At 39.3% G+C, this 24,899-nt stretch overlaps 1 protein-coding gene across 1 annotated transcript in view; it reads right to left on the minus strand.

The window, feature by feature from the left end:
- The window catches only part of ankrd50 (ankyrin repeat domain 50), a 118,846-nt gene that overhangs the window by 53,576 nt on the left and 40,371 nt on the right, over positions 1-24,899 (minus strand). Inside the window, exon 2 of the mRNA XM_072256138.1 lies at positions 15,675-15,904. Within this exon, the coding sequence (XP_072112239.1) occupies positions 15,675-15,904 (230 nt within the window). The remainder of the gene's footprint in view (positions 1-15,674; positions 15,905-24,899) is intronic.

The raw sequence follows: 24,899 nt of genomic DNA on the forward strand, positions 1-24,899 counted from the left end.
TCTTGCACTTTCTAAACTCCATTAAGCTTTCTTGCAGTATTGAGCTCTTAGTATTTATCAAAACTCCTTTTTCTTTTAAAAAAAAACATTACCTTACCCTGTGTGTGGGGGGGGGGGCACAGTACTGTAGTGGCTGGCATAACACTACAGTGCCAGCAATCCAAGTTCAATTCCACTGTTTTGTGTAAAGAGTTTGTCTGTTCTCTCTGTGACCCTGTGGGTTTCCTCCAGGTGCTCTGGTTTCTCCCATATTCCAAAGATGTACTAATTAGCAAGGGGTAGTAAATTGTGCTCATGACATGTTGGTGCCAGAAACACAATTGATAGTTGCAGGCTGCCCCGAGTATATTTTCAGACTGTGTTGGTTGTTAATGCAAAAGACACATTTCACTGTGTGTTTCAATGTACATGATTTTAAAAAAAGCGCTGATCTGTATGCAGTTTGACATTCTTTACTGTTATTTCCCTGAGTTTCTTTTCAGAAATATATCTCTGAATATGTATCTCCCTGTGGACTGGAGTTCTATGATGCATTCCAGTAGGCCTTGTCTCTTTTTTATTCACTTTAATCCATTTGGTCTCATTTAATACTCCTCCTGCAATATAACTTTTTCTTCACAGCTACAAATTAACAGTTTAACTAGACTATGTTTATCCTCCAGATTCTTAGTCCACATCTTTGATTACGAGTCCAGGGGAATAACCAGTATGTAACTGGATCCATTATGAGTAGATTGCTGTTGAGATCTACTATCTAGTACAGGCTAATAAGATGGTATAACTTTGAAAACATACATGATTTCCAAAACCCTCATCATCTCTTAGCCACAGTATTATCCACTCCCATACTGTAAAAGGACTAGATGGGATGGAGTTTGTCAAATGTGTTCAGGAAAGTTTTCTTAATTAGTGCATAGCAGTCCCAACGCGATAGTGTGCATACTTGATCTGCTGATAGGGAATGAGACAGGGCAGGTGACAAAAGTTTGTGTAACCGAACACTTGGCAAACGGTAATCATAATGCCATTAGTTTCAAAGCAAATATGCAAAAGTAGATAGGTCTGATCGGTGGGTTGAGATTCTAAATTGGACAAAGGCCAATTCTGATGCTATCAGAAAGTATCTGCCAAGTGTGGATTGGGACAGGCTGTCTTCTGGCAAAAGTGTACTTGCTAAGTGGGAAGCCTTCAAAAGTAAAATTTTGAGAGTACAAAGCTTGTATGTGCCTGTTAGGATATAGGGTAAAGATAGCATGTGTAGGGAACCTTGGTTTTAAGTGATATTGAGGACCTGATTAAGGGGAAAAAAAAGGAGGCGCATTGCAGGTAGGAACAACTAGGGTGTTTTTGGAGTATTAGAAATACAAGAGAGCAAGAAAGAAAGATTTCAGGAGGGCTAAAAGAAGGCATGAGGTTGCCTTAGCAGGCAAGGTGAAGGAGAATCCTGAGGGATTCTGCAAACATTTTAAGAGCAAAAGGATTGCAATGGCAAAAATGTTCATCTGAAAGATTAGAATGGTAATCCATGCTGGAGCCAAAAGAGATGGGGTAAATTTTAAATTAATTTTTTGCATCTGTATTTACTCAGTGACAGAGACAGTGTCTATAGAAGTAAGGAAAACTAGCATCAACTTCATGGACTCTATACAGACTACAGAGAAGCGGGTGTTTACTGTCTTGAAGCAAACTAAAGTGGATAAATCCTAAGGGTCTGACAAGGTGTTCCCTTGGACCCTGCACAAGGCAAGTGCAGAAATTGTTGGGGCCCGAGCAGAGCTATTTAAAACCTCCCTAGTGACAGACAGGAAAGCTACCAGGAAAGTTGATGAAGACAAGGCAGTGGATGTTGTTTACATGGACATCAGCAAGGTATTTGACAAGGTCCCACATGGAAGGTTGGTCTAGAAGATTCGGTCGCTGAGCATTCAAAAGGAGGTAGTAAATTGGATTAGACATTGGCTTTGTAGGGGAAGACAGAGAGTGGTAGTAAATGGTTGCCTCTCTGACTGGAGGCCAGTGACTAGTGTAGTGCTGCAGGGATCAGTGCTGGATCCGTTGTTGTTTGTGATCTGTATCAACAATCTAGATGATAATATGGTTAACTGGAACAGCAAATTTTCTGGATGACACCAAGACTGGGGAATGTAGGGGACAGCAAAGATGACTATCATGACTTGCAGCAGGATCTAGACCAGCAGGAAAAATGGGCTGAAAAATGGCAGATGGAATTTAATGCAGACAAGTGTGAGGTGTTGCACTTCCGTAGGACCAACCAGGGTAGGTCTTACACAATGAATGGTAGGGCACTGAAGAGTGTAGCAGAACAAAGGAATTTGGAAATACAGGTCCATAAGTGGTGAAATTGGTGCCACAGGTTGACAGGGTCATAAAGAAAGCTTCTGGCGCATCGGCCTTCATAAATCAAAGTACTGAATACAGGAGATGGATGTTATGTTGAAGTTGTATAAGACGTCGGTGAGGCCTAATTTGGAGAATTGTGAGCAGTTTTGGTCACCTACCTACAGGAAAGATGTGAATAAGGTTGAAAGAGTAGAGAAAATTGACAAGGATGTTGCCGGGTCTGGAGGACCTAAGAAATATGGAAAGACTGAATAGATTAGGACTTTATTCCTTGGAATGTAGAATATTGAGAGTAGATTTGATAGAGGTATACAATATTATGAAGGGTATAGATAGGATAAATGCAAGCAGGCTTTTTCCACTGAGATTGAGTGGGACTACAACTAGAGGTCATGGCTTAAGGGTGAAGGTGAAAAGCTTAAGGGGAACATGAGGGGAAACTTCTTCACTCAGAGGGCCATTAGAGCGTGGAATGAGCTGTCAGCGTAAGTGGTGCATGCGAGCTCGATTTCAACGTTTATGAGAAGTTTGGATAGGTACATGGGCGGTAGGGGTATCGGAGACTATGGTCCCAGTGCAGGTCGATGGGAGTAGGCAGTTTAAATGGCTCAGCACAGACTGTGGACCAAAGGGCTTGTTTCTCTGCTGTACTTTCCTATGACTCTATAATGCTAAATTAATTATTCCCTTGCACAGGTATTCTTGTCAAGATTTCAACAGTTTTTTCTGCAGTTGTTTAGAATGCAAGGATATTCCACAGACAGTAAAACAAATAATTTGTGGCAGTTAAAACTCAGTTTATATTCCCTTGTGGACAAAAATCAATGAGTTAATTTTATGTAAAGATATATAATAAGAAAATTAAGAGTCTATTTATTCTGGTGTGAGCATCCAGAGTAATAGGAAATAATTGAGAGGATTAGAGGGGCGGCAGTCATAAAACACAGTTGTAACCCTCTCAGCAGACTCGTATACAAATTCAGCTTTAGTTAACACTCTTAACAGCCACTTCACTCAGCAGTGAGAAGGTCACCTTTCATAAACATGTATGTCTAGGGTTGGTATGATTTGGGGTTCAAATGATACTTCTCCTATCTTCAACCTCTGCTAGTGCTGACTGTCAAGACCTCTCTCGGAAAGGGGTGTCTTCAGTCATTCTTAACAGTGTGACAAGTACTTCTTGAACAACCAACATCGGACTCATCAGTGGAAAAGACATCTTCGGATTCCAACATCTTCTCAGTTAATCTCCTTTTCCTTTTCTTAGGTATCGGTGAATCACCAAGGTTGCATGTCTTTGATGTCAACTTCCTTGATCTAGGAGACTGTTTCTCTTACATTTCCCCCAGAAAACTAGAAATTACCGTAACAGGAAGAAAAGAGGGGCAATCGGCATCCCATGTGAGGGTAACATCCCTTCCTAAGGTGGGTATAACCATTACTCACAGCACCAAACCCATGGTCTGCGTAAAAGCACCGCCATTGTCCAAACCTCGCTTGAAGTTCGTCTCAAACAAACTGGCTCTCTCTCAGGAGTATTGACCCTTCCTCCTTGGAGCCATTCATCTGCGCAAAGCACTTCTTTCAATGGGGACTCTTCTTCCAAGGCATTCTGTGGCATCTTCCCTTCTGTCCTGCCCCACAGTTCCTGCCAAGAAACCCCATACTAGACTACTGTTTGTGACAAATCTCTCTCCGCCCTGCTCTCTAGAACCTTCACAAGATCCCACCATCCTGATTGATGCAACATTCCTAAGTTGAACAACAGCATTGCTTCTTTAGTCGAAACTGAAACATTCTACCTGCAGGACACATTGCTTTTGCAGAAAATTGGAAAATTGAAATACCTACAGCTTAGCAATAGAAATCTTAAACAGAGCATTACAAAGTGCAGAGCAGGGGTTCCCAACCCGAGATCCATTGAACCCCCCCCCCCCCCGGGTTAATGGTAGGGTCCAGGCATATAAAAGATAAAAGTTTGGAGATCCCTGGAGTAGCAAAATCAAAATTTAGTTCTGTTAAGTAGTTATAAATATTGAGTTAATTAATATTTTAAGACTGTAACAATTACGTTTGCATTGGTTAAGAATATACATAACAGGTGTAAGCTTGTAAGTAGGTCTGAGAAAAGAACTCATGTAACTAAATGGTTCCAGAGACTGCTATTCTTATTCTAATGTGCAACATCACAGTTGAGGCAAAGAATTAGGCCATAAACAGTGGGAGATGTGTCTACTCTTTTTCCATCTAGACATCTGTATATACAAGGATGTGGCTAAATGAAAGTGATGATTGTTACTAGGTGGTGCTGGATGGCAGATCAGTTATTATTTCAACCAGCTGACATCTTTGTTGGATTCTCGTTCCAATCAACCTGTTTCAGACAATCACTCTAAACTGCACAAGTGTCAATTTCCACTTACACCAGCTGTCCTGAAGCTGAAGTGAGTTTGCTAATTTACTGTCAAATTAGGGACCATGTGCACAGAAGTCACTGAGTTTGTCACTAGCAAGATTAATTCCGTTTAGTTTTTTTTTTAATTGGCCTAAATTCAGTTCAATTCTTCCAGTCAGTGGTCAGCCTCTGACACAGTTTTGAATTAAAATTTCAATGGGCTGATATTTAGAAACCATTCTGATGCCTTATTAAAATATTAAAATTATTTGCACTATTATAAAACACATTTTTTCTCCAAGCAATTGCAACAATTTGGTTGTTTGTCCCTCAGCTTAAAACTTGCAAATGCTACAAGTTCAAGACATTCCAAGATTGGTATTCAAAACAAAATGTAATGAATATCCCAGGATATACTTAAACCCAATAATTATCAGAACACATTTTGTGCACACGTGTATAGAGATTTTGAAATCCCTCTCAAATAAAGTGACAATAACCAGTTGTATATTTTATCTAAATTGCAGCTTACACCACTTATATTGACTTTTAAGTGGAAAGACTTAACCAAAGCAAAAAAAAACATGAAATTCATTATCTTGAATTTCTGCTAATCAGCATTATTCAGTGTAAATCAGGTAAGAGAAAGACTAAGGATAGGTATCATGTGCTATGACACCAAAGTTTTTGCCACAGTCAGGTTGGAGGAGCAACACCTTATATTCCATCTGGGCAGCCTCCAACCTGATGGCATGAACATCGATTTCTTGAACTTCTGATAATTTCTCTCTCCCCCCTGCCCCCATCCTTCATCATTCACCATTCCTATTTTTCCCTCTCACCTTAACTCCTTACCTGCCCATCACCTCCCTCTGGTGCTCCTCCCCCTTCCCTTTCTTCTATGGCCTTCTGTCCTCTCTTATCAGATTCTCCCTTCTCCAGCCCTTTATCTCTTTCACAATCGATTTCCTAGCTCCTTACCTCACCCCTCCTCCTCTCCAGGTTTCACCTATCACCTACTACCTCATACCTCTTCCTCCCATCGTCTTACTCTGATTTTTAATCTCTTTTTTCCCAGTCCTGATGAAGGGTCTTGGCCTGTAACATTGACTGTTTACTCTTATCCATAGATGCTGCCTGGCCTTGTGTGTATTACTTTGATTTCAAGCATCTGCAGATTTTCTCTTCTTTACTATTGAAAATCCTGTTGACATTCAATATACATTTCTTCAAAATCATACAGGACTCTAAAATCATTTACTGGCTTTAAGAAAAGTAAGAGAAACTAAAGCGAAATATTATCCATTATGACATTGAATGACTGCCATTTTATTAACATTTCTTTAAATTGGAGATAATCCAAGATACTTCAGGAATTTCTTTACTATTTTTTTCCCTACAGTAATTTTAAACTACACTCAGCCAAGCCTTTTATCAATGAATATGAATGGAACATACAGAGTAAAAAGATAGCTCCATCACAGAACAAAATGATTCAAAAACAAACAGTAATGCAAGAAAAAGAATTGTAAAACAGTATATAGAAAATAGAGGAAGCACAAAGACAAATAAAAACTTAATTCACTTCATAGACCATGATACAATAAAAATGTTTATTTTCTTAAAGCACTGCCACAAGAAAGCAGCATCCATCATCACCTGCCCCCCACCCCAAACCATCCAGGTCATGCTCTCTTCTTGCTGCTGCTATCGTACAAGAGCATTAGGTCCCACACCACCAGATTCAGGAACAGTTATTATCCTTCAACCAACAAGCTCCTAAGTCTGCATTGATAACTTCACTCATCTCAACAATGAAATAATTCCACAACCTATGGACTCGCTTTCAAGGACCCTACAACTCATGCGCTCGGTATTATTTAATTATTACTGTTCTTCTATTTGCACAGTTTGTCTCCTTTAGCACATTGGTTGTTTGTCAGTCTTTGTTGTGTGTAGTTTTTCATTGATTCTATACTATTTCTTTCTTCTACTGAGAATGCCTGCAAGAAAATGAATCTCAGGATAGTATATTGTGACATATACATACTTTGATAATAAATTTACTCTGAACTTTGAAAAATAGGCAAATAATAAAATTTTCTGGATTTTCTCCACAAGAAAGAAATGATTTATTTTTAACACCCAAAACATTAACTTATGATATGGCAATATTCAATGGTCACATTTATTCCTATTTAGTTTGCACTGAATGGACTGAACTCAAATAATTCAAAATTTCTGCTCCTTAACGTATGGGGTGGTTCTCAGAAATCTTTGAATTAAACACAGAAAAAAAAAGAGGCTTATTTCAGGCTATTTTTGCACAATATTTAAATTTATCAGGTCACTTAATTTTCTGTTTCTTGCTACATACAAAAAGAATGTTTAATCTCAGTGTAATTTCAATAATTTCCAAGTTCTCCTAAACTGATACGATAATGAAGTACAAACAGAAATAAATAATATCAGAACATGGTAGGCCTTTTCATATCAGAATGTGATAATATAGTGCAAGGATAACTTTATGAAGTTCAATAGATACATAGTCATCATTTCCCTTTCTAATCAGATTGCACAATCCGCAGCCGTTTTGTCTCCACTAATCAACTCCCTGCCTCTGTTGCTATTTTTACCCTTCTATCCCCCACTAGCTCAATCTGCTCATTAACCTTACTTCACCTAAATCCACTCTCATAGCCAGCTCCTGTCTGACTCCCTCACCTCAACTCTTCATACTGGTGATCTCCCATTTACATTTGCAGTCCTGAACAGAGTCTTGAGCTGAAGTGTCAATTATCTCCTTGCTTCTACAGATGCTGCCTGACTAGCTGAATTCCTCTGGCTGTTTGTTTTTGTTCCAGATTCTATCATCTGTAATCTCTTCTGCCTACATACACACTACTTTTTGTTAGAGGGCTGGAAAAATTGCATATTAACACAGATGATGAGGTTGAATGAAGATGTTTGGCAAGATCAGACATAAGATGGTCCTTAAGGATGTGTACTGAAATTTGAATGTTTAGTTGTTTAAGATCATGTATATACAGTAAAGATTTACAGATAAGGGAGGCAAGTTAAAAACGAGCACAGACAAACTGAGTGAGCTGGATCCAAGGAAAGTCAGGATACTTTCCTAGTTCTGAAGGAAGGGAAATGTGGAGTAGCCCAGTAACTGGAACAGTACATTCTATTAAAGCCTATAACCTACACTTTTTGGTAGACTTCAGATATTGTAGCAGTCACTTGTTTTAAAGCGAGTAAGCAGGGGATTTAAAGTTAGCAGGGCCTTTTGGACTTTTCGGTAGGCTTCGCACCCAGTAGATTAACTACTTCAAATTCAACCTGTGGCCAGTTCCCAGAGGGTGTGATAATGACTGAGACAGGTAGGGAGATTCTAGAAGCACTGCTGGAGGAGCCTTAGCTGTTGAGCCTGCCCGATAGATTTGAGATTGTTGTGCCCTGTGAGGATGAGAGTGGGCAGGAAGGGTAAGCAACCGAACCATGGCACTGTGGTTCAGGAAGCCATTCAAGAGGGAGAAGAGAAACATAGCTGTAATTGGGGATAGTTAGGGGAATAGACACCATTCCCTGTTGCAAGGATCAAGAGTTGCAAAGGCTGTGTTGTCTGCCTGCTGCCTAGGTTTGGGGCATTTTATCTGACCTGCAGAGGAATCTGAAGTCAGAGGGGAAAGATCGCATTATTATGGTTGATGTGGGTACCAATGATGAACGAGGAACGAGGGAAGAGGTTCTGCTGCAGGAATTTGAACAGCTAGGGACTAAATTAAAATATAGAACCAAAAAGTTAATCTTTCAAACGTTACCTGAGCCACATGTAAATTGAAACAAAGAGAAAAAGATCAGCGAATAAACGCTTGGTTCAAAGATTGGTGGTGGGAGAAATGAGCTTGAACTTGTGGGACATTGACACCAGTATTGGGGAAGGAGAGAGCTGTTCCAATGGGACGGGTTCCATCTGAATCATGCTAGGTCTAGGGTCCTGGCTGTGTATAGGCCTTTAAGCTAAATAGAACGGGGGGGGGCGGGAGGGGTGTGGGTTCAACAGCTTGCAACAGTAAGGATAAAGTAAAAGGGAAGGACAGTGCACGAGAGGTAACAAGTCTCCATGATTTAAAAAGAAAGTTTAGAAAGGGATAAGAATTTAACTTCCAGTAAAATAGAAACAAAATTGAAAAGGGTGATGAATTGATGGGCAGAATGTATTGTACTTGAATGCACAAAGTATATGAAATAAGGTAGATGAGCTTGTAATGCAGTCAGAAATTGGCAGGTATGACACTGTGCATCACTGAGTTGTGGCTGGAAGAAGCTCACAGTTGAGTGCTTAACATCCAACGATACACATTGTATCGAAAGCAAAAGCAGGTGGGTAGAGGAGGTGGGGTGGCTGTGTTCAAATCTTCAAAAAAAAAGTGACATTGGACCAGATGATGTAGAATCATTGTAGTTGGAGTTAAGAAACTGCATGGATAAAAAGAGCCTGATGGGAGTTATGTACTGGCTTCTGAACAGTAGCCAGGATGTGGGAACAAATTACAATGGGAGATAGAAAAGCATGTATAAAGGGCAATGTTACGATTTCATGGGGGATTTCAATATGCAGGTAGATAATGCAGGAAAATCAGGTTGGTGCTGGATCCCAAGAGATGGAGTTTTAGAATGCCTATGAAATGGCTTTTTGGAGCAGCTTGCAGTTGAGCCCACTAGAGGAAAGGCAATTCTGGACTGGATGTTGTATAATGAATCAGATTTGATCAGGAAGCTTAAGGTAATGGAACACTTAAAAGAAAGTGATCATATGATAGAATTCACCTTGCAGTTTGAGATGGAGAAGCTAAGATCAGATGTATCAGTACTATAATGGAATAAAGGGAAGTACAGAGGCATGAGATTGGATCTGGCCAAATTTGATTGGAAAGATGACAACAGAGCAGCAATGCTGGAGTTTCAAGGATTAACTTCTAGGAAGGCACAGGATGGGTTCATCTCAAAGAAGAAACATTTTAAAGGGAGAATGAAGCAACGGAGGCTGACAAAGGAAGAAAAAGACATCATAAAGCTGTGGAATACATTGCCACAGAAGGCTATGGAAGAAAAGTCGTTGGGTATATTTAAAGCAGAAGTTGATAGGTTTTTTATTAGTAAGGGCATCAAAGGTTACAGGGAAAAAGCAGGAGAATGAGATTGAGAGAAACAATAAATCAGCCATGATCAAATGACAGAGTGGACTAAATAGGCTAATTCTGCTCCTATAGCTTAAGGTTTTTTTGAGAACAAATTAGAAAACATGTACAAAAACTCAGCAAGTATTTTGCATCAGTCTTCACCATGGAAAACACCAACAGTATGCCAGAAATTTGAGTGTCAGGGTATAGAAGTGAATATAATTGCTATTACTAAGCAGAAAGTGCTTGGGAAGCTGAAAGGTCTGAAGGTTGATGAATCACCTTAACCTGATGGTCCACACCCCAGTGTTCTGAAGGAGGTAGCTGAAGAAATTGTGGAGATATTAGTAAAGATCTTTCCATAATCACTAGATTCTGGAATAGATCTGGAGTAATGCAAAAGTGCAAATGTCATTACACTTTTTAAGAAGGGAGAGAGGAAACAAACAGGAAATTATAGGCCAATTAGCCTGCCTTCAATGGTTGGCAAAATGCTATTGTCCATTATAAGGATGAGGTTTTGCAGTTCGGAGGCACATGATTAAATAAGCTGAAGTCAGCAAGGTTTCTTAAAGGGGAAATCCTGCCTGACCAGTGCCTTATAAAGCCTGAGCATTACAGCTTGCTTTAATATTCTAGTCCTCCCGAAATGGGAGGGCAGGTGGGCAAGGTTGAATAACCTTCTATCAGTTGTAACATACAAGGAGAGAGCCAATGTGGCTTAGCTGAAGGCATTTAATAGCAGCAATAACATCAGAGTGGCAAATGTCAGAACTACATTCTGTTCGATTCTGCTTTTGATGTCAAAGGGTTCAAACATATTTCTTTGTCAGAGCTGACTTTACTGCGCACTGATAGATTTGGATGGCAGTTAAACTTCATTAACAGCTTTAATAAACTGCCACTCAGACCACTCACTGCCTTGGTGAGATCAATGAAGGAGTAAGTATAAAGACATTCTTTGCTCCTCGCCAATCGCTTATAGCTGTCAAACTAAGATCATATTGAATGCAGGTTTTCCAATGTAAAAAAAAATTCAGAGTAAACGTGTCCATTCAAGATCTACAACCAGGTCTGGCAAATACTTTCCCATGATGCTCAATAGCTTACTATCTCAGTAGTTGGCACAATCATAGTTCTCGTACAGGATTATAGTCTTTGCACTAACATACTCTGCAGTACAGACCCATGTCTCAAAGTCTGAGAAACTCAAGCAAATGCTGCAACAGTGACAGCACCCAATGTTTGTCAGTTTCAGATGAAAGACATCACCTGAAGCTTCACTGACAGTGATGATATTTCCTTGGAATACAGCTGAAGGCATGTTCCACACATTTTGACATTTGTTTATTACAATTGGTCTTTGGTTAGTGGGTGTGTTTTTTTGCAGATTAACCTGTTGTCTTTTTGATCCCATGACATATGCCCATTGTATAGAGTGTCATGAAGACAAATAGGTTTTCTGGTAAACTTGTACCCAGCAGTCACTGGTATAACACTTAGCAACATATTTGATTTGATTTTGAGTATTTTCAATTTTTTTTAAATTAAAGTTGGTGAAGATGGTTTATTTACCAGTGACAGGTTTTCTTGCAGCACTGTTGGCCTCAAACCAATCATCAACCTTCCAGTTGTATTTCTGACACATTGAGAATGCAGAACTGTAAGAGAGGTTTCAGTTACATTTCAACAGATTTTTGCACTGTGTATGAGTGAGTTGGAGAGTGAAGTAACAAAATAAATGCAAAGGTAAGCCATGTGGCCTCTCAAGCCAATACCACTATTCAATATAATAATAATCGATCTGCCCCAAGCTCATTTCTGCTGTTGTGCCAGTTCCCCATAACTCTCAATGTTCTGATCTAATTCCTCTTTAAATCCCAAATAACCTAACCTCCACAATCATCCAGAGCAAGAGTTCCTGAGTCACCACCAGCTGAGAGAAGAAGTTATACACTTCAGTTTTAAGTGACCATTCCCTAATCCTGTAAGTTTGTCCCATCATTTCAAATTCTAAACTTTTAGAAACATCTCAACACCTATGCTGTCATTGTCTCCTAGAGATCCTATGAGTTTAAAATTATCAACCCTCATTCTTCTAAACTCCTAAGAATATAAATCTAATTTTTCAGCTGCCTGTGATCGACAACATACTCATCCCAGGAATTAGCCTGCTGAATCCCTTTAGAACTTTCACCAATAAACCTTGAAGAAGAAAAAAAATAGGTTTAACGATAAAGCTGGTAATTCCATGTAAATTTTACAAATATGAATTTTACACTAGGACCTTAATGAATGAAATTATTGATTTCAAAACATTCCATCATATAATAACCTTTCAATCATTTTCAATCAGACTGCATGACTGAATTACTCTGAGATAAGGAAACTAATTTGCTTCAAAAGCTTAACTTGCTTGCTTCCGATATTGAAAACTGAAGATTACATTAATTCACACTGTCCAAAGCCAAAAAACAGGTCAACACATATAGCATACAGTACATCTCAAAAGGTGTTTGCAAGGTAATTTATAGCTATATAATTTTGGCTTGGAATTTTACATTCACCCTGGAAAATACCTCCTCTGATTTATTGTAAATTCTGTATCCATGAGTACATTTCAAATGCTTTTTGATAATAACAATCATGATGAGAAAGTAATTTCCTCAGCCCAAAGGAAAATGATTGAAAATCCTATATCATGGGAATGTCTCTCCAAGTAGGAAATGATCATATTTCAGGAATCACATACTCTTGTAAACCCCTGCATGATATATATCCATGAAATAAATCAACTGACAGAATATGATAGTATAAAACACAATTATTCTGATCAGAATTCATTCATGGACAGGAAAAAAAGCATAAAATAGATTCAACTATGGTGTTGCAGTTGGGCAAGAATCATTTTCTGTGCCTAAAGGGCTGTTTAAGATTCTTTTATATCGAGATCACTAAAAAATTGCACACAATTGTACACCAGTTTCATTGCGAGATTATATAAATTTGAATGTAGACTTTTGCACTTTGCCTGGTACAGTTAGTAAAGTAAACATAGAGTTTATGATAGTTATTAATTCTATTTCTACTCTATGTTCTGTCTGTTACAGAGGGTGAGAGGGTAAGAGGGGTGGTAGCCAGAGAACCAGGTCAGAAACTGGAGGAAATGAGTGTAGATGTCATGACCAATAGGAACAGGCAGGAGTAAGGTAATAAGACACAGTGGGATGAACAGATTGAAGAGTGTGTGCTTTAATAGTAGGAGTGTTATGGGTAAGGGTAATCAACTTAAGAGCATGAATTAGTGTAGGGAACCACGATGTTGTGGCCACAACTGAGACTTGGTTGAGAGAAAGATAGAGCTGGATGCTTAATGTTCCAGGGTTTTGATGTACTAGAAAAGATCAAGATATAGGTAAACAACAGGAATTCTGCAGATGCTGGAAATTCAAGCAACACACATCCAAGTTGCTGGTGAACGCAGCAGGCCAGGCAGCATCTCTAGGAAGAGGTACAGTCGACGTTTCAGGCCAAGACCCTTCGTCAGGACTGGCAAAGGGTCTCAGCCTGAAACGTCGACTGTACCTCTTCCTAGAGATGCTGCCTGGCCTGCTGCGTTCACCAGCAACTTTGATGTGTGTTGCAAGATATAAGTAAGAAAGGAATGTTGGGGGACACAGCGGATGGGACGGAGTTGCACCATTAATCAAGGAAATAGCACAGTTTCACTCAGGGGTTCTAAAAGAAGGTTCATCCTTTGAACCTGTATTGGTTATATGGGTAAAACACAAAAATAAGAAAGGTGTAATCATTCTAATGGGATTATATTACAGCCCCTCCCCCTACATAAGGAAGAGCCATACTGGACCTATGTTAGACAATGAAACTGGTCAGGTGACTAATCTTTCAGTTGGAAAATAGTTAGGGAACAGTGAATGCAACTCCTTAAATTTTAAGATAACTATAGATGAGGATAGGTATGGGCCTTGTATGAACCTTGTAGAAGAATATTAAAGTAAAACAAAGGAAATTACATGAGTATTAGGCTGTAACTAAAAAGATTAAATGGGAACAGTTGTTTTTAGCCTAGTTTGCATCTGACATGTGTAGGGGTATTCAAAGACCAAAAGCACAGAGTAGAGAACAGTATGGAAGGAAGGACAAAGATAGTGAGGTAAAGGGACCTTGACTGTCAAGGAAATTGGTAAATTTAGTCAAGAAGTAAAAGAAAACATATGCAAGGTTTAAAAAGCTAAAATCAAACAGAGCCTTTGAGGATTATAAGGAAACCAGAAAAAAAATCAAAAAGGCATTAGGAAAACCATCTTGCGCTCATGTACAGAATGAACTTGGGGTCCAAGTCCATAGCTCCCAGATAGTGGGTACACAGGTTGATAGGATGGGAAAGAAAGCTATGGCACCCTTCCTTTTATTTATCGAAAACCTGAATTCAGGAGGTGGCAAATTATGTTGCAGCTTTATAAAACTCTAAGTTACACCCCATTATAGGAAGGATGTTGGAGAGAGTGCAGAAGAGTTTTACCAAGATGCTGCCTAGACTGAAGGCTAGCAAACTTGATATATGTTTTCTGAAGCAGCAGAGGCTGAGGGGATATCGAATAATGGTTTCTAAGATTATTAGAGGCATTAGATCGAGAAGACAGCCAGTACCTTTCTCCCCCAGGGTGAAAAGTCTAATATAAGAGGGCACAGATTTAAGCTGAAAGAGAGTAAATTCTAAGGAGATATGCAGATCAAGTTTCTTGGTGGGTACTTGCAATGCACTGACTGTGGTGAGGAAGAGGCAACAATGACTGGGCAATCAGGAGGCTCTTAGAGTGTGCAGAAAATGCAAGGATATGGTTATTGTGCGGGAAAAAGATGACCTTAACTGGACACTTCATTACTAATTTAATTGTTTTGGCACAACATTGTGGGCCAAAGGGCCATTTCCTGTGCTGTAATGTTTTATTTTCTTGACATGGACAAGTGGAAACATGAACATTATTGTTAATTATACAGGGTAATGTTTGTGACCGTTAATGGAAACATTGACATTATCCCAAAAATTCCATATCAAAGTAAATAATATTATTATATTTTTACAACTATGCTTCCAATTGCATTTCTTATTTATTCACTGTTAGTATAAATACACTGGTGCACTTGTTCTTTTTCTTGTATGTAGAAGTGCACTGTTCCAGCACAATTTCATGTGTCATTCCTTCCACTTGCTTGATACACAGTGCCACAGGGCAACAAAATGTTTTGTCTACTAAATTATTTCACCTATAAAGGTGTGTTATTCAATACAAGAAAGGCAACTTGGGCTGGAATTTAAAATTGTAACTTTTCAGATAGTGATCCAATAAATTATTCTCCATCGTCATCTCAAATTCAAAATATGGGTAGATTGTGATCTCCTTGAAACATTCCAAGTACAAAGTCCACCAACCACACAGGTTCAACAAGTGTTTACCATTTTAAAATAGATAGCATATATACACACACCAGTAATTTTTTTTTCTCTTTACACTTGTGTAAAGAAGAATGACAATAAACAATCTTGAATCTTGAAGGAGGAAACCTACATAAATTCAAAGGGAAGTCTAACTGGCAAATTACAATCATACAATACATTTAAGGCTATTTCAAGATAATGTGCACTGGCACACAACGCTAATGCGGTCTATATTATTAGCAGGAATGGGCAAGAAAAACAAGCTCACCTGTGAACATTTTTGTCACCATTTTACTTTGTCTTCTGGCAGAGCAGACAAGCATCAGCCATGGTGGGAAAAACTCATGATGAGATGCTAGAAGCTCTGCAATAGTCCGTGTCAAGCCTGTTGGCTTTTGCTCTCCTTCAGCATAATTGCAGCCTTCATCAATAGAGTCCACAACAATAAAGAGATTCTGCTGAGGAGGTTTTATTCCCAAAAGTGGTAAGAGTACACACCTGAAATGAAGAGACATGAGAAATGTTACTAAATGCCAGTGTCCATCACTAAGTGTGAAATAAAAACATTTACCCATTTTTCACTGGTACATCTGAAGCATAAAAAAATCTTATCCCTTTAAAATTTTGTTCCAACATAGCACAACTACATTTTAAGTTTAAAGACAAAATGGCACATCTTGGGTAGGTGCCTTTACCTTAGTGTAAACATTTGAATTCTGTTATGTATGCATAGGTGTATTTAACTCAGAATTAGTACTTCACTAACTAGTGAAAATTCTGTGTTTGAATACTTTACAAATAATTTCAAATTCCCATGGAGAAGACTCAAACAGGTTCACTTTATTGGTAAGTTTGCTCACAAGAAAATTAGACACCTCAACTTGAATGTTATGGGTAAGACAAATAGTTACTTTATATATCTACCAAAATGGATGAACCCATGTGTTGCCTGGATTCTGACGGATGAAGCTTTATCAACCTGAAATGTCAGCTCTTCTTTTCTATCCCTACCCACCCACCCACAAAGCCACAGGACCTACTGAGTACTTCAGCTTCTTCTGTTTTTATCTAGCAACTATGATATTTTACTTTTATATTGCTGTTGCACACAGATTATCTACCTTTAGGAGAAGGAAATCAGGAAGCCGATTATTTTAAAAGAAAAGGGTCATCCAATTTGTTATTAAATGCCCGTGTCATCAATGTGCATTGCCAACGCAGCTAAGGAATTTGTGCTGCAATATTTGATATGAGCTATTAATATTTTCACAAATCAAAACAAATCTTAAAGGACCAATACATATTTATTTCAGAACATTTGCCCATGATAACAATAAAAACAATGAAGGGAAATGTGCCAAACAGAATTGGTGCATAGTGTCACAACAGGGAGTAATTTTGCCTCCAGGTCTAGTGCGACTTTGGTTCAATCCTGACCTCCAGTGGAGTCTGCAGGTTCTTGTAATTTTTGTATTTCTTTCTTGTAAACTGTATTTCCCCCAGGTATTCAGGTTTCCTCCTACAGCCCAAAGACAGGCTTATTGGTAGATTAATTATGTACCGTAAATTACTGCTCGTATAAGTGATGGTAGGAGGATCAAGGGGGAGCCAGTGAGCATGTTAAGAGAACACATTACAGGGAAATAAGTGGGGGATTGATAGCCAACATAGACCTGATGGGATAGATGACTTCCATTTATGTCATAATAATAAGAGAATACATAACCTGTGAGCAAGAAAAACAAATACAGTGGCATGCAAAAGTTTGGGCACCCCTGATCAAAATTTCTGTTACCGTGAACAGTTACATGAGTAGAGGATGAACTGATCTCCAAAAGTCATAAAGTCAAAGATGAAACATTCTTTTCAACATTTTAAGCAAGATTAGTGTATTATTTTTGTTTTGAGTGGAAAAAAAGGAAAGGAGCACCATGCAAAAGTTTGGGCACCCCAAGAGATCTGAGCTCTCAGATAACTTTTACCAAGGTCTCAGACCTTAATTAGCTTGTTTGGGCTATGGCTTGTTCACAGTCATCGCTAGGAAAGGCCAGGTGATGCAAATTTCAAAGCTTTATAAATACCCTGACTCCTTAAACCTTGTCCCAACAATCAGCAGCCATGGGCTCCTCTAAGCAGCTGCCTAGAACTCTGAAAATTAAAATAAATGATGCCCACAAAGCAGGAGAAGGCTATAAAAAGACAGCAAAGCATTTTCAGGTAGCAGTTTCCTCAGTTCGTAATGTAATTAAGAAATGACAGTTAACAGGAACGGTGGAGGTCAAGTTGAGGTCTGGAAGACCAAGAAAACTTTCCGAGAGAACTGCTCGTAGGATTACTAGAAAGGCAAATCAAAACCCCTGTATGATTGCAAAAGACCTTCAGGAAGATTTAGCAGACTCTGGAGTGATGGTGCATTGTTCTACTGTGCAGTGACACCTGCACAAATATGACCTTCATGGAAGAGTCATCAGAAGAAAACCTTTCCTGCGTCCCCACCATAAAATTCAGCGTCAGAAGTTTGCAAAGGAACATCTAAACAAGCCTGATGCATTTTGGAAACAAGTCCTGTGGACTGATGAAGTTAAAATAGAACTTTTTGGCCACAATGAGCAAAGGTATGTTTGGAGAAAAAAAGAGTGTAGAATTTTATGAAAAGAACACCTCTCCAACTGTTAAGCACAGGGGTGGATCGATCATGCTTTGGGCTTGTGTTGCAGCCAGTGGCACAGGGAACATTTCACTGGTAGAGGGAAGAATGAATTCAATTAAATACCAGCAAATTCTGGAAGCAAACATCACACCATCTGTAAAAAAGCTGAAGATGAAAAGAGGATGGCTTCTACAACAGGATAATGAACCTAAACACACCTCAAAATCCACAATGGACTACCTCAAGAGGCGCAAGCTGAAGGTTTTGCCATGGCTCTCAGTCCCCCGACCTAAACATCATCAAAAATCTGTGGATAGACCTCAAAAGGGCAGTGCATGGGAGACGGCACAAGAATCTCACAGAACTAGAAGCGTTTTGCAAGGAAGAATGGGTGAAAATCCCCAAAACAAGAATTGAAAGACTCTTAGCTGGCTACAGAAAGCGTTTACAAGCTGTGATACTTGCTACAGAGGGTGTTACTAAGTACTGACCATGCATGGTGCCCGAACTTTTGCTTCAGGCCCTTTTCCTTTTTTATTATTTTGAAACTGTAAAAGATGGAAATAAAAAAGTAATCTTGCTTAAAATATTAAAGAAATGTGTCATCTTTAACTTTTTGCCTTTTGGAAATCAGGTCATCTTTTACTTGCTTAGCTATTCACAGTAACAGAAATTTTGACTGGGGTGCTCAAACTTTTGCATGCCACTGTACAAGTAAGTACACAACATAGACAGCATCTCTGGGAAGAGAAACAAGAGTCAACATTTCACATTAATAACCATTCATCAGATGTGCAAAAGTAGGAAAGCAGCACGCTTTAATTTACAAAAAGGAGTAAGGGTGCAAGACAATAGAGGGCATGTCGGTGACAAGTATGCCTGCAAAATTTGTTGAGGTAACTATTAAAGCTCATGCCTAGTTTATGTAAAGGTTCCTTTTCAGATAACAGTGCATAAGCCAATTTCTCAATAGTCAGACTGATCCCTTTTCTATAGCTATCCATATTGCATCATTCTACCTATGAATGTAATAAATTCACTTAATCAAATATTTCCTTAACAATAACCATCACTTTACAAATTGAACATGTACTGTATCTAGTCATCAACGAATGCTGCTAAACATTTCTTCTATTATTTCTAACTTGAAAATGCTATGGGAGAGATTGCGTAAAGTCAGATTTCCATAAGTCAGGTCATCTGTAACCCAAGATGCCTGTGTATTTTAAATTCTTGCTGTTAAAGACAAAAAAAGAAAGGAACAAATTGAAACTGAAACACTCAGCAACATCCTTGAAAGGACAAAAAAACCTGGTTACTTGAAACCATTGAATTCAATATTGGGTCCAGAGGGCTGCAATATGACCATATGAAAGATGAAGAACTATTCCTTGAGTAGACATTTTAGTACAATGTAGGTAGCCAAAGGAGACAGAAAATGGTGGAAGTGAGCTGGAGAATTAACATGACAGGCAAATGGAATCTCAGAGTCACTCTTGTGGAGTGAATGGAGATGTTCTGTAAAGCATTCGCCCAATCTGCAATGGAAGGGAGACCATATTCTGAGCAGTGAATACAGATAACTAGGGGTGTAAATGTTGCTTCACCTGGATGGACCGCTTCATCCAGTGACCTAAACAGTTTTCTTTGTTCTATCCATCCTCCCTTTTTCTGCAATTTAAAATACACTTGATTTCTTACTTTTTGGTTTTATTTTTTAATTTTCTCTTCATCCATGCTGCCTGATATATATTGAGTGATTTTTGTTTCAGAGATGCCATTTTGGCTCCTATTTTCAAACTTGGTGCCTCAGGTTTGAGAAACCAAAACAAAAACTTTCTTTTTTGTGGATTAAAATTGTCATCATATATTATACACCCATATTAAAAGAATTATCACTGAGGCATATGGGTCAAGAAAGAGGAAATGGCAAAATGGCTACATTCAAATGTGTATATCCTTAGATACTTTTGATTAAGAGACTTGAGCTTAAAGGTCTTATCAACATAAATAGTACATTTCATAAACATATACTGACATTTATAATGTCAATTGTATTACTGACATTTCTCAAATACTTTGCAAATGTCGTAGTACCCAATCCATCCCACACTTTAAAACAAAGGCATAAAAGATTAAACATTTATTTTAAAAAAAGCTATAAATTAGTTACTTTTAGGTCATCAAGTCAAACATAAACCATCCTCACCAACCACTACATAATAACATTTAACTTTCAGATGCATCTCTGGTATTAAGTTTACTTTAATTGTTTATGGTTGATATTCTACAAATAATAGCTTTTGAAATATATCTTTTATGATTATTTAAAGAAATGCAGTTGGTAAAGTAATAAAAATAGTGAGGTAACATATATTAGACCTTGAATGTAAATTTTAAAAAAGGATGATTGAAAACTCAATCAAAACCAGATTCTTTGAGAGGTTCCTTATGAAGAAAAGGATGAAGTAACTAGTTTGCAAATTCTAGGTATTAATACCAAAGTTCTCAAAGGCTTTGTTTGGTGAGCTAGAATCCTGAAAACACAGAAGAACATTGCTAAACAAGAGAAAACTAGCAGCTTTGTCGATTTAGGATATATTGGGTCACAGACAGATTTCCAGACAAAAGCAAGGAATTTAACTTTCATGCACTTGGGGAACTGAAAGTCACTGCAGGTATCCACATGGTCCATGATGTTAAGAAAGGTAATGAACAACTACAACAGAAAAAATTATTTTTTCATGTCAACAACTCTCACCATGAGTGGATGGACATTTGGATGCAAATCAAATTGAATTTATAAAGCCAATATTATGGTAGCATCAACTTAGGAAACGAATAAGGATATTGTGAAAAAAAGTATCTGTGAGATAAAACTTTACCAGGAGAATTAATGATCCAGGAAATGGAGAGCTGATACCATTTCAGACCCAGAAACTGAGTTTGGTGGCAGATGGAGGTAGAAGTGAATGTCATCAGTTAATTTGTGGATGTCGATCTACATTTATGGTTGACAGTGGAAAGGGGCTAATAAGTGGAATTGCAGGCACAGGCAGTGGAGAGCAATGATGTGCTCTAAGGAGATGATTACATGCAGGTGATAAGAATCATTGCCATAGAGGCAGAGGCCGAAGAGGGTTGTATCATAGATGGTGATGAATCAACACGCAGGAGGGAGAGTGAAAATTTGGCCAAGTGGTGTCATAATAACAACCTGATTGTAGACCTCAAGAGAGGAAATCCTGAGGTCCATGAGCCAGTAATCATCAGAGGAGCAGAGGTGAAAAGGGTCAGTAACTTTAAATTCCTGGGTGTCACTATCTCAGAGAACCTGTCCTGGGTCATCGTATAAATGTAATTGCAAAGAAAGCACGACACAGCCCCTACTTCCTTAGGAGTCTGTGGAGATTTAGCATGTCATAAAAAACCTTGACAAACTTCTATAGATGTGTGGTGGAAAGTGTATTAACTGGCTGCATATGGCCTGGTTTGGGAACACCAATGCCTTTAAGTAGAAAGTCCTACAAAAGGTTGTGGATACAGCCCAGTACATCATGGATAAAGCACTCACAACCACTGAGCACATTTACATGAAACATTGCCATAGAAAAGCAGCATCTATCATAAAGATCCTCGCCACCCAGGCCATGCTCTTTGCTCACTGCTGCCATCAGATAGAAAATAGAAGTGCCTCAGGACTTGCACCACCAGATTCAAGAACAGCTACTATCCCTCAACCATCAGGCTCTTGAAGAAATGATAACTACACTCATTCTATTTCCGGTGTTTCTGCAACCAATGATCTCACTTTAAGGACCCTATCTTGTTATTTCACAGTCTCGTTACTTATTGCTATATGTTTATATTTGCATTTATACAGTTTGTTGTTCATTGATCTTGTTACTGTTCTATAGATGTGCTGAGTATGCATGCAGGAAAAAGCTTCTCAGGGTTGTATGTGGTGACATTTATGTACTGTGACATTAAGTTTTACCTTAAACATTTTTGAACTTTGAATTCATTTGCCAAAGCAAGAATCCAATCACTATTAGGTCAAATTAAAAGCTAGAAAATGGACAAAAAGTGATGTAGATGCACAGTATAGTCAGTCATTGCACATTGTATAGTCACTGTTAAGGAAAGCAATTTGAAATATTAATTGGCACCTGATTAGTTCCAAGGGATTAGATGGGGCAGAGTTTGCTAAGTGTGTCCAGGACGGATTCCTGTCACAGTATGTGGACAGGCCGACTAGGGGGAATGCCATACTAGATCTAGTACTAGGTAATGAACCGGGTCAGGTCACAGATCTCTCAGTGGGTGAGCATCTTGGGGACAGTGACCACCACTCCCTGGCCTTCAGCATTATCATGGAAAAGGATAGAATCAGAGAGGACAGGAAAATTTTTAATTGGGGAAGGGCAAATTATGAGGCTATAAGGCTAGAACTTGTGGGTGTGAATTCGAATGATGTTTTTGCAGGGAAATGTACTATGGACATGCGGTTGATGTTTAGAGCTCTCTTGCAGGATGTTAGGGATAAATTTGTCCCAGTGAGGAAGATAAAGAATGGTAGAGTGAAGGAACCATGGGTGACAAGTGAGGTGGAAAATCTAGTCAGGCAGAAGAAGGCAGCATACATGAGGTTTAAGAAGCAAGGATCAGATGGGTCTACTGAGGAATACAGGGAAGCAAGAAAGGAGCTAAAGAAGGGGCTGAGAAGAGCAAGAAGGGGCATGAGAAGGCCTCGGCGAGTAGGGTAAAGGAAAACCCCAAGGCATTCTTCACTTACGTGAAGAACAAAAGGATGACAGGAGTGAAGGTAGGACCAATTACAGATAAAGGTGGAAAGATGTGCCTGGAGGCTGTGGAAGTGAGCGAGGTCCTCAATGAATACTTCTCTTCGGTATTCACCAATGAGAGGGAACTTGATGATGGTGAGGACAATATGACTGAGGTTGATGTTCTGGAACATGTTGATATTAAGGGAGAGGAGGTGTTGGAGTTGTTAAAATACATTAGGACAGCTAAGTCCCCGGGGCCTGACAGAATATTCCCCAGGCTGCTCCATGAGGCGAGGGAAGAGAGTGCTAAGCCTCTGACTAGGATCTTTATGTCCTCGTTGTCCACGGGATTGGTACCGGAGGATTGGAGGGAGGCGAATGCTGTCCTCTTGTTCAAAAAAGGTAGTAGGGATAGTCCGGGTAATTATAGGCCAGTGAGCCTTACGTCTGTGGTGGGAAAGCTGTTGGAAAAGATTCTTAGAGATAGGATCGCTGGGCATTTAGAGAATCATGGTCTGATCAGGGACAGTCAACATGGCTTTGTGAAAGGCAGATCGTGTCTAACTAGCCTGATAGAGTTCTTTGAGGAGGTGATCAGGCATATAGATGAGGGTAGTGCAGTGGATGTGATCTATATGGATTTTAGTAAGGCATTTGACAAGGTTCCACACGGTAGGCTTATTCAGAAAGTCAGAAGGCATGGGATCCAGGGAAGTTTGGCCAGGTGGATTCAGAATTGGCTTGCCTGCAGAAGGCAGAGGGTGGTGGTGGAGGGAGTACATTCAGATTGTAGGATTGTAACTAGTCGTGTCCCACAAGGATCTGTTCTGGCACCTCTACTTTTCGTGATTTTTATTAATGACCTGGATGTGGGGGTAGAAGGGTGGGTTGGCAAGTTTGCAGACGACACAAAGGTTGGTGGTGTTGTTGATAGTGTAGAGGATCAACGAAGGTTGCAGAGAGACATTGATAGGATGCAGAAGTGGGCTGAGAAGTGGCAGATGGAGTTCAACCTGGAGAAGTGTGAGGTGGTACACTTTGGAAGGACAAACTTCAAGGCAGAGTACAAAGTAAATGGCAGTATACTTGGTAGTGTGGAGAAGCAGAGGAATCTGGGGGTACATGTCCACAGATCCTTGAAAGTTGCCTCACAGGTAGATAGGGTAGTTAAGAAAGCTTATGGGGTGTTAGCTTTCATAAGTCGAGGGATAGAGTTTAAGAGTCACCATTTAATGATGCAGCTCTATAAAACTCTGGTTAGGCCACACTTGGAGTACTGTGTCCAGTTCTGGTCGCCTCACTATAGGAAGGATGTGGAAGCATTGGAAAGCGTACAGAGGAGATTTACCAGGATGCTGCCTGGTTTAGAGAGTATGGATTATGATCAGAGATTAAGGGAGCTAGGGCTTTAATCTTTGGAGAGAAGGAGGATGAGGGGAGACATGATAGAGGTGTACAAGATAATAAGAGGAATAGATAGAGTGGATAGCCAGCGCCTCTTCCCCAGGGCACCGCTGCTCAATACAAGAGGACATGGCTTTAAGGTAAGGGGTGGGAAGTTCAAGGGGGATATTAGAGGAAGAATTTTTACTCAGAGAGTGGTTGGTGCGTGGAATGCACTGCCTGAGTCAGTGGTGGAGGCAGATATACTTGTGAAGTTTAAGAGACTACTAGACAGGTATATGGAGGAATTTAAGGTGGGGGGCTATATGGGAGGCAGGGTTTGAGGTCAGCACAACATTGTGGGCTGAAGGGCCTGTAATGTGCTGTTCTATGAAGTAAGGCACCACAGCTCTAATTAGAGAAAATCTTATTCATGACTCCTGGGAAGTAAAGGCATTTTAACTGTCAGAATGTTACATTAATTCAGCAGAAATTCAGTGGTGATACTTGCACATGAAATTGAGGAAAATGTTAAAAGTAAGAAATTCACATAGTTACAGATGGAGTAGCAAAGAGAGCCAGTATGTGTTTTTCCAGAAACTACTATAATTGCATCTTCCTGTGCTAAAAAATCCGTAACTGTCAAACTGCTTTGTATATCACTAAATGTCAT

Source organism: Mobula birostris, chromosome 4 (assembly GCF_030028105.1).
Source record: "Mobula birostris isolate sMobBir1 chromosome 4, sMobBir1.hap1, whole genome shotgun sequence".
Taxonomy (NCBI): Eukaryota; Metazoa; Chordata; class Chondrichthyes; order Myliobatiformes; family Myliobatidae; genus Mobula; species Mobula birostris.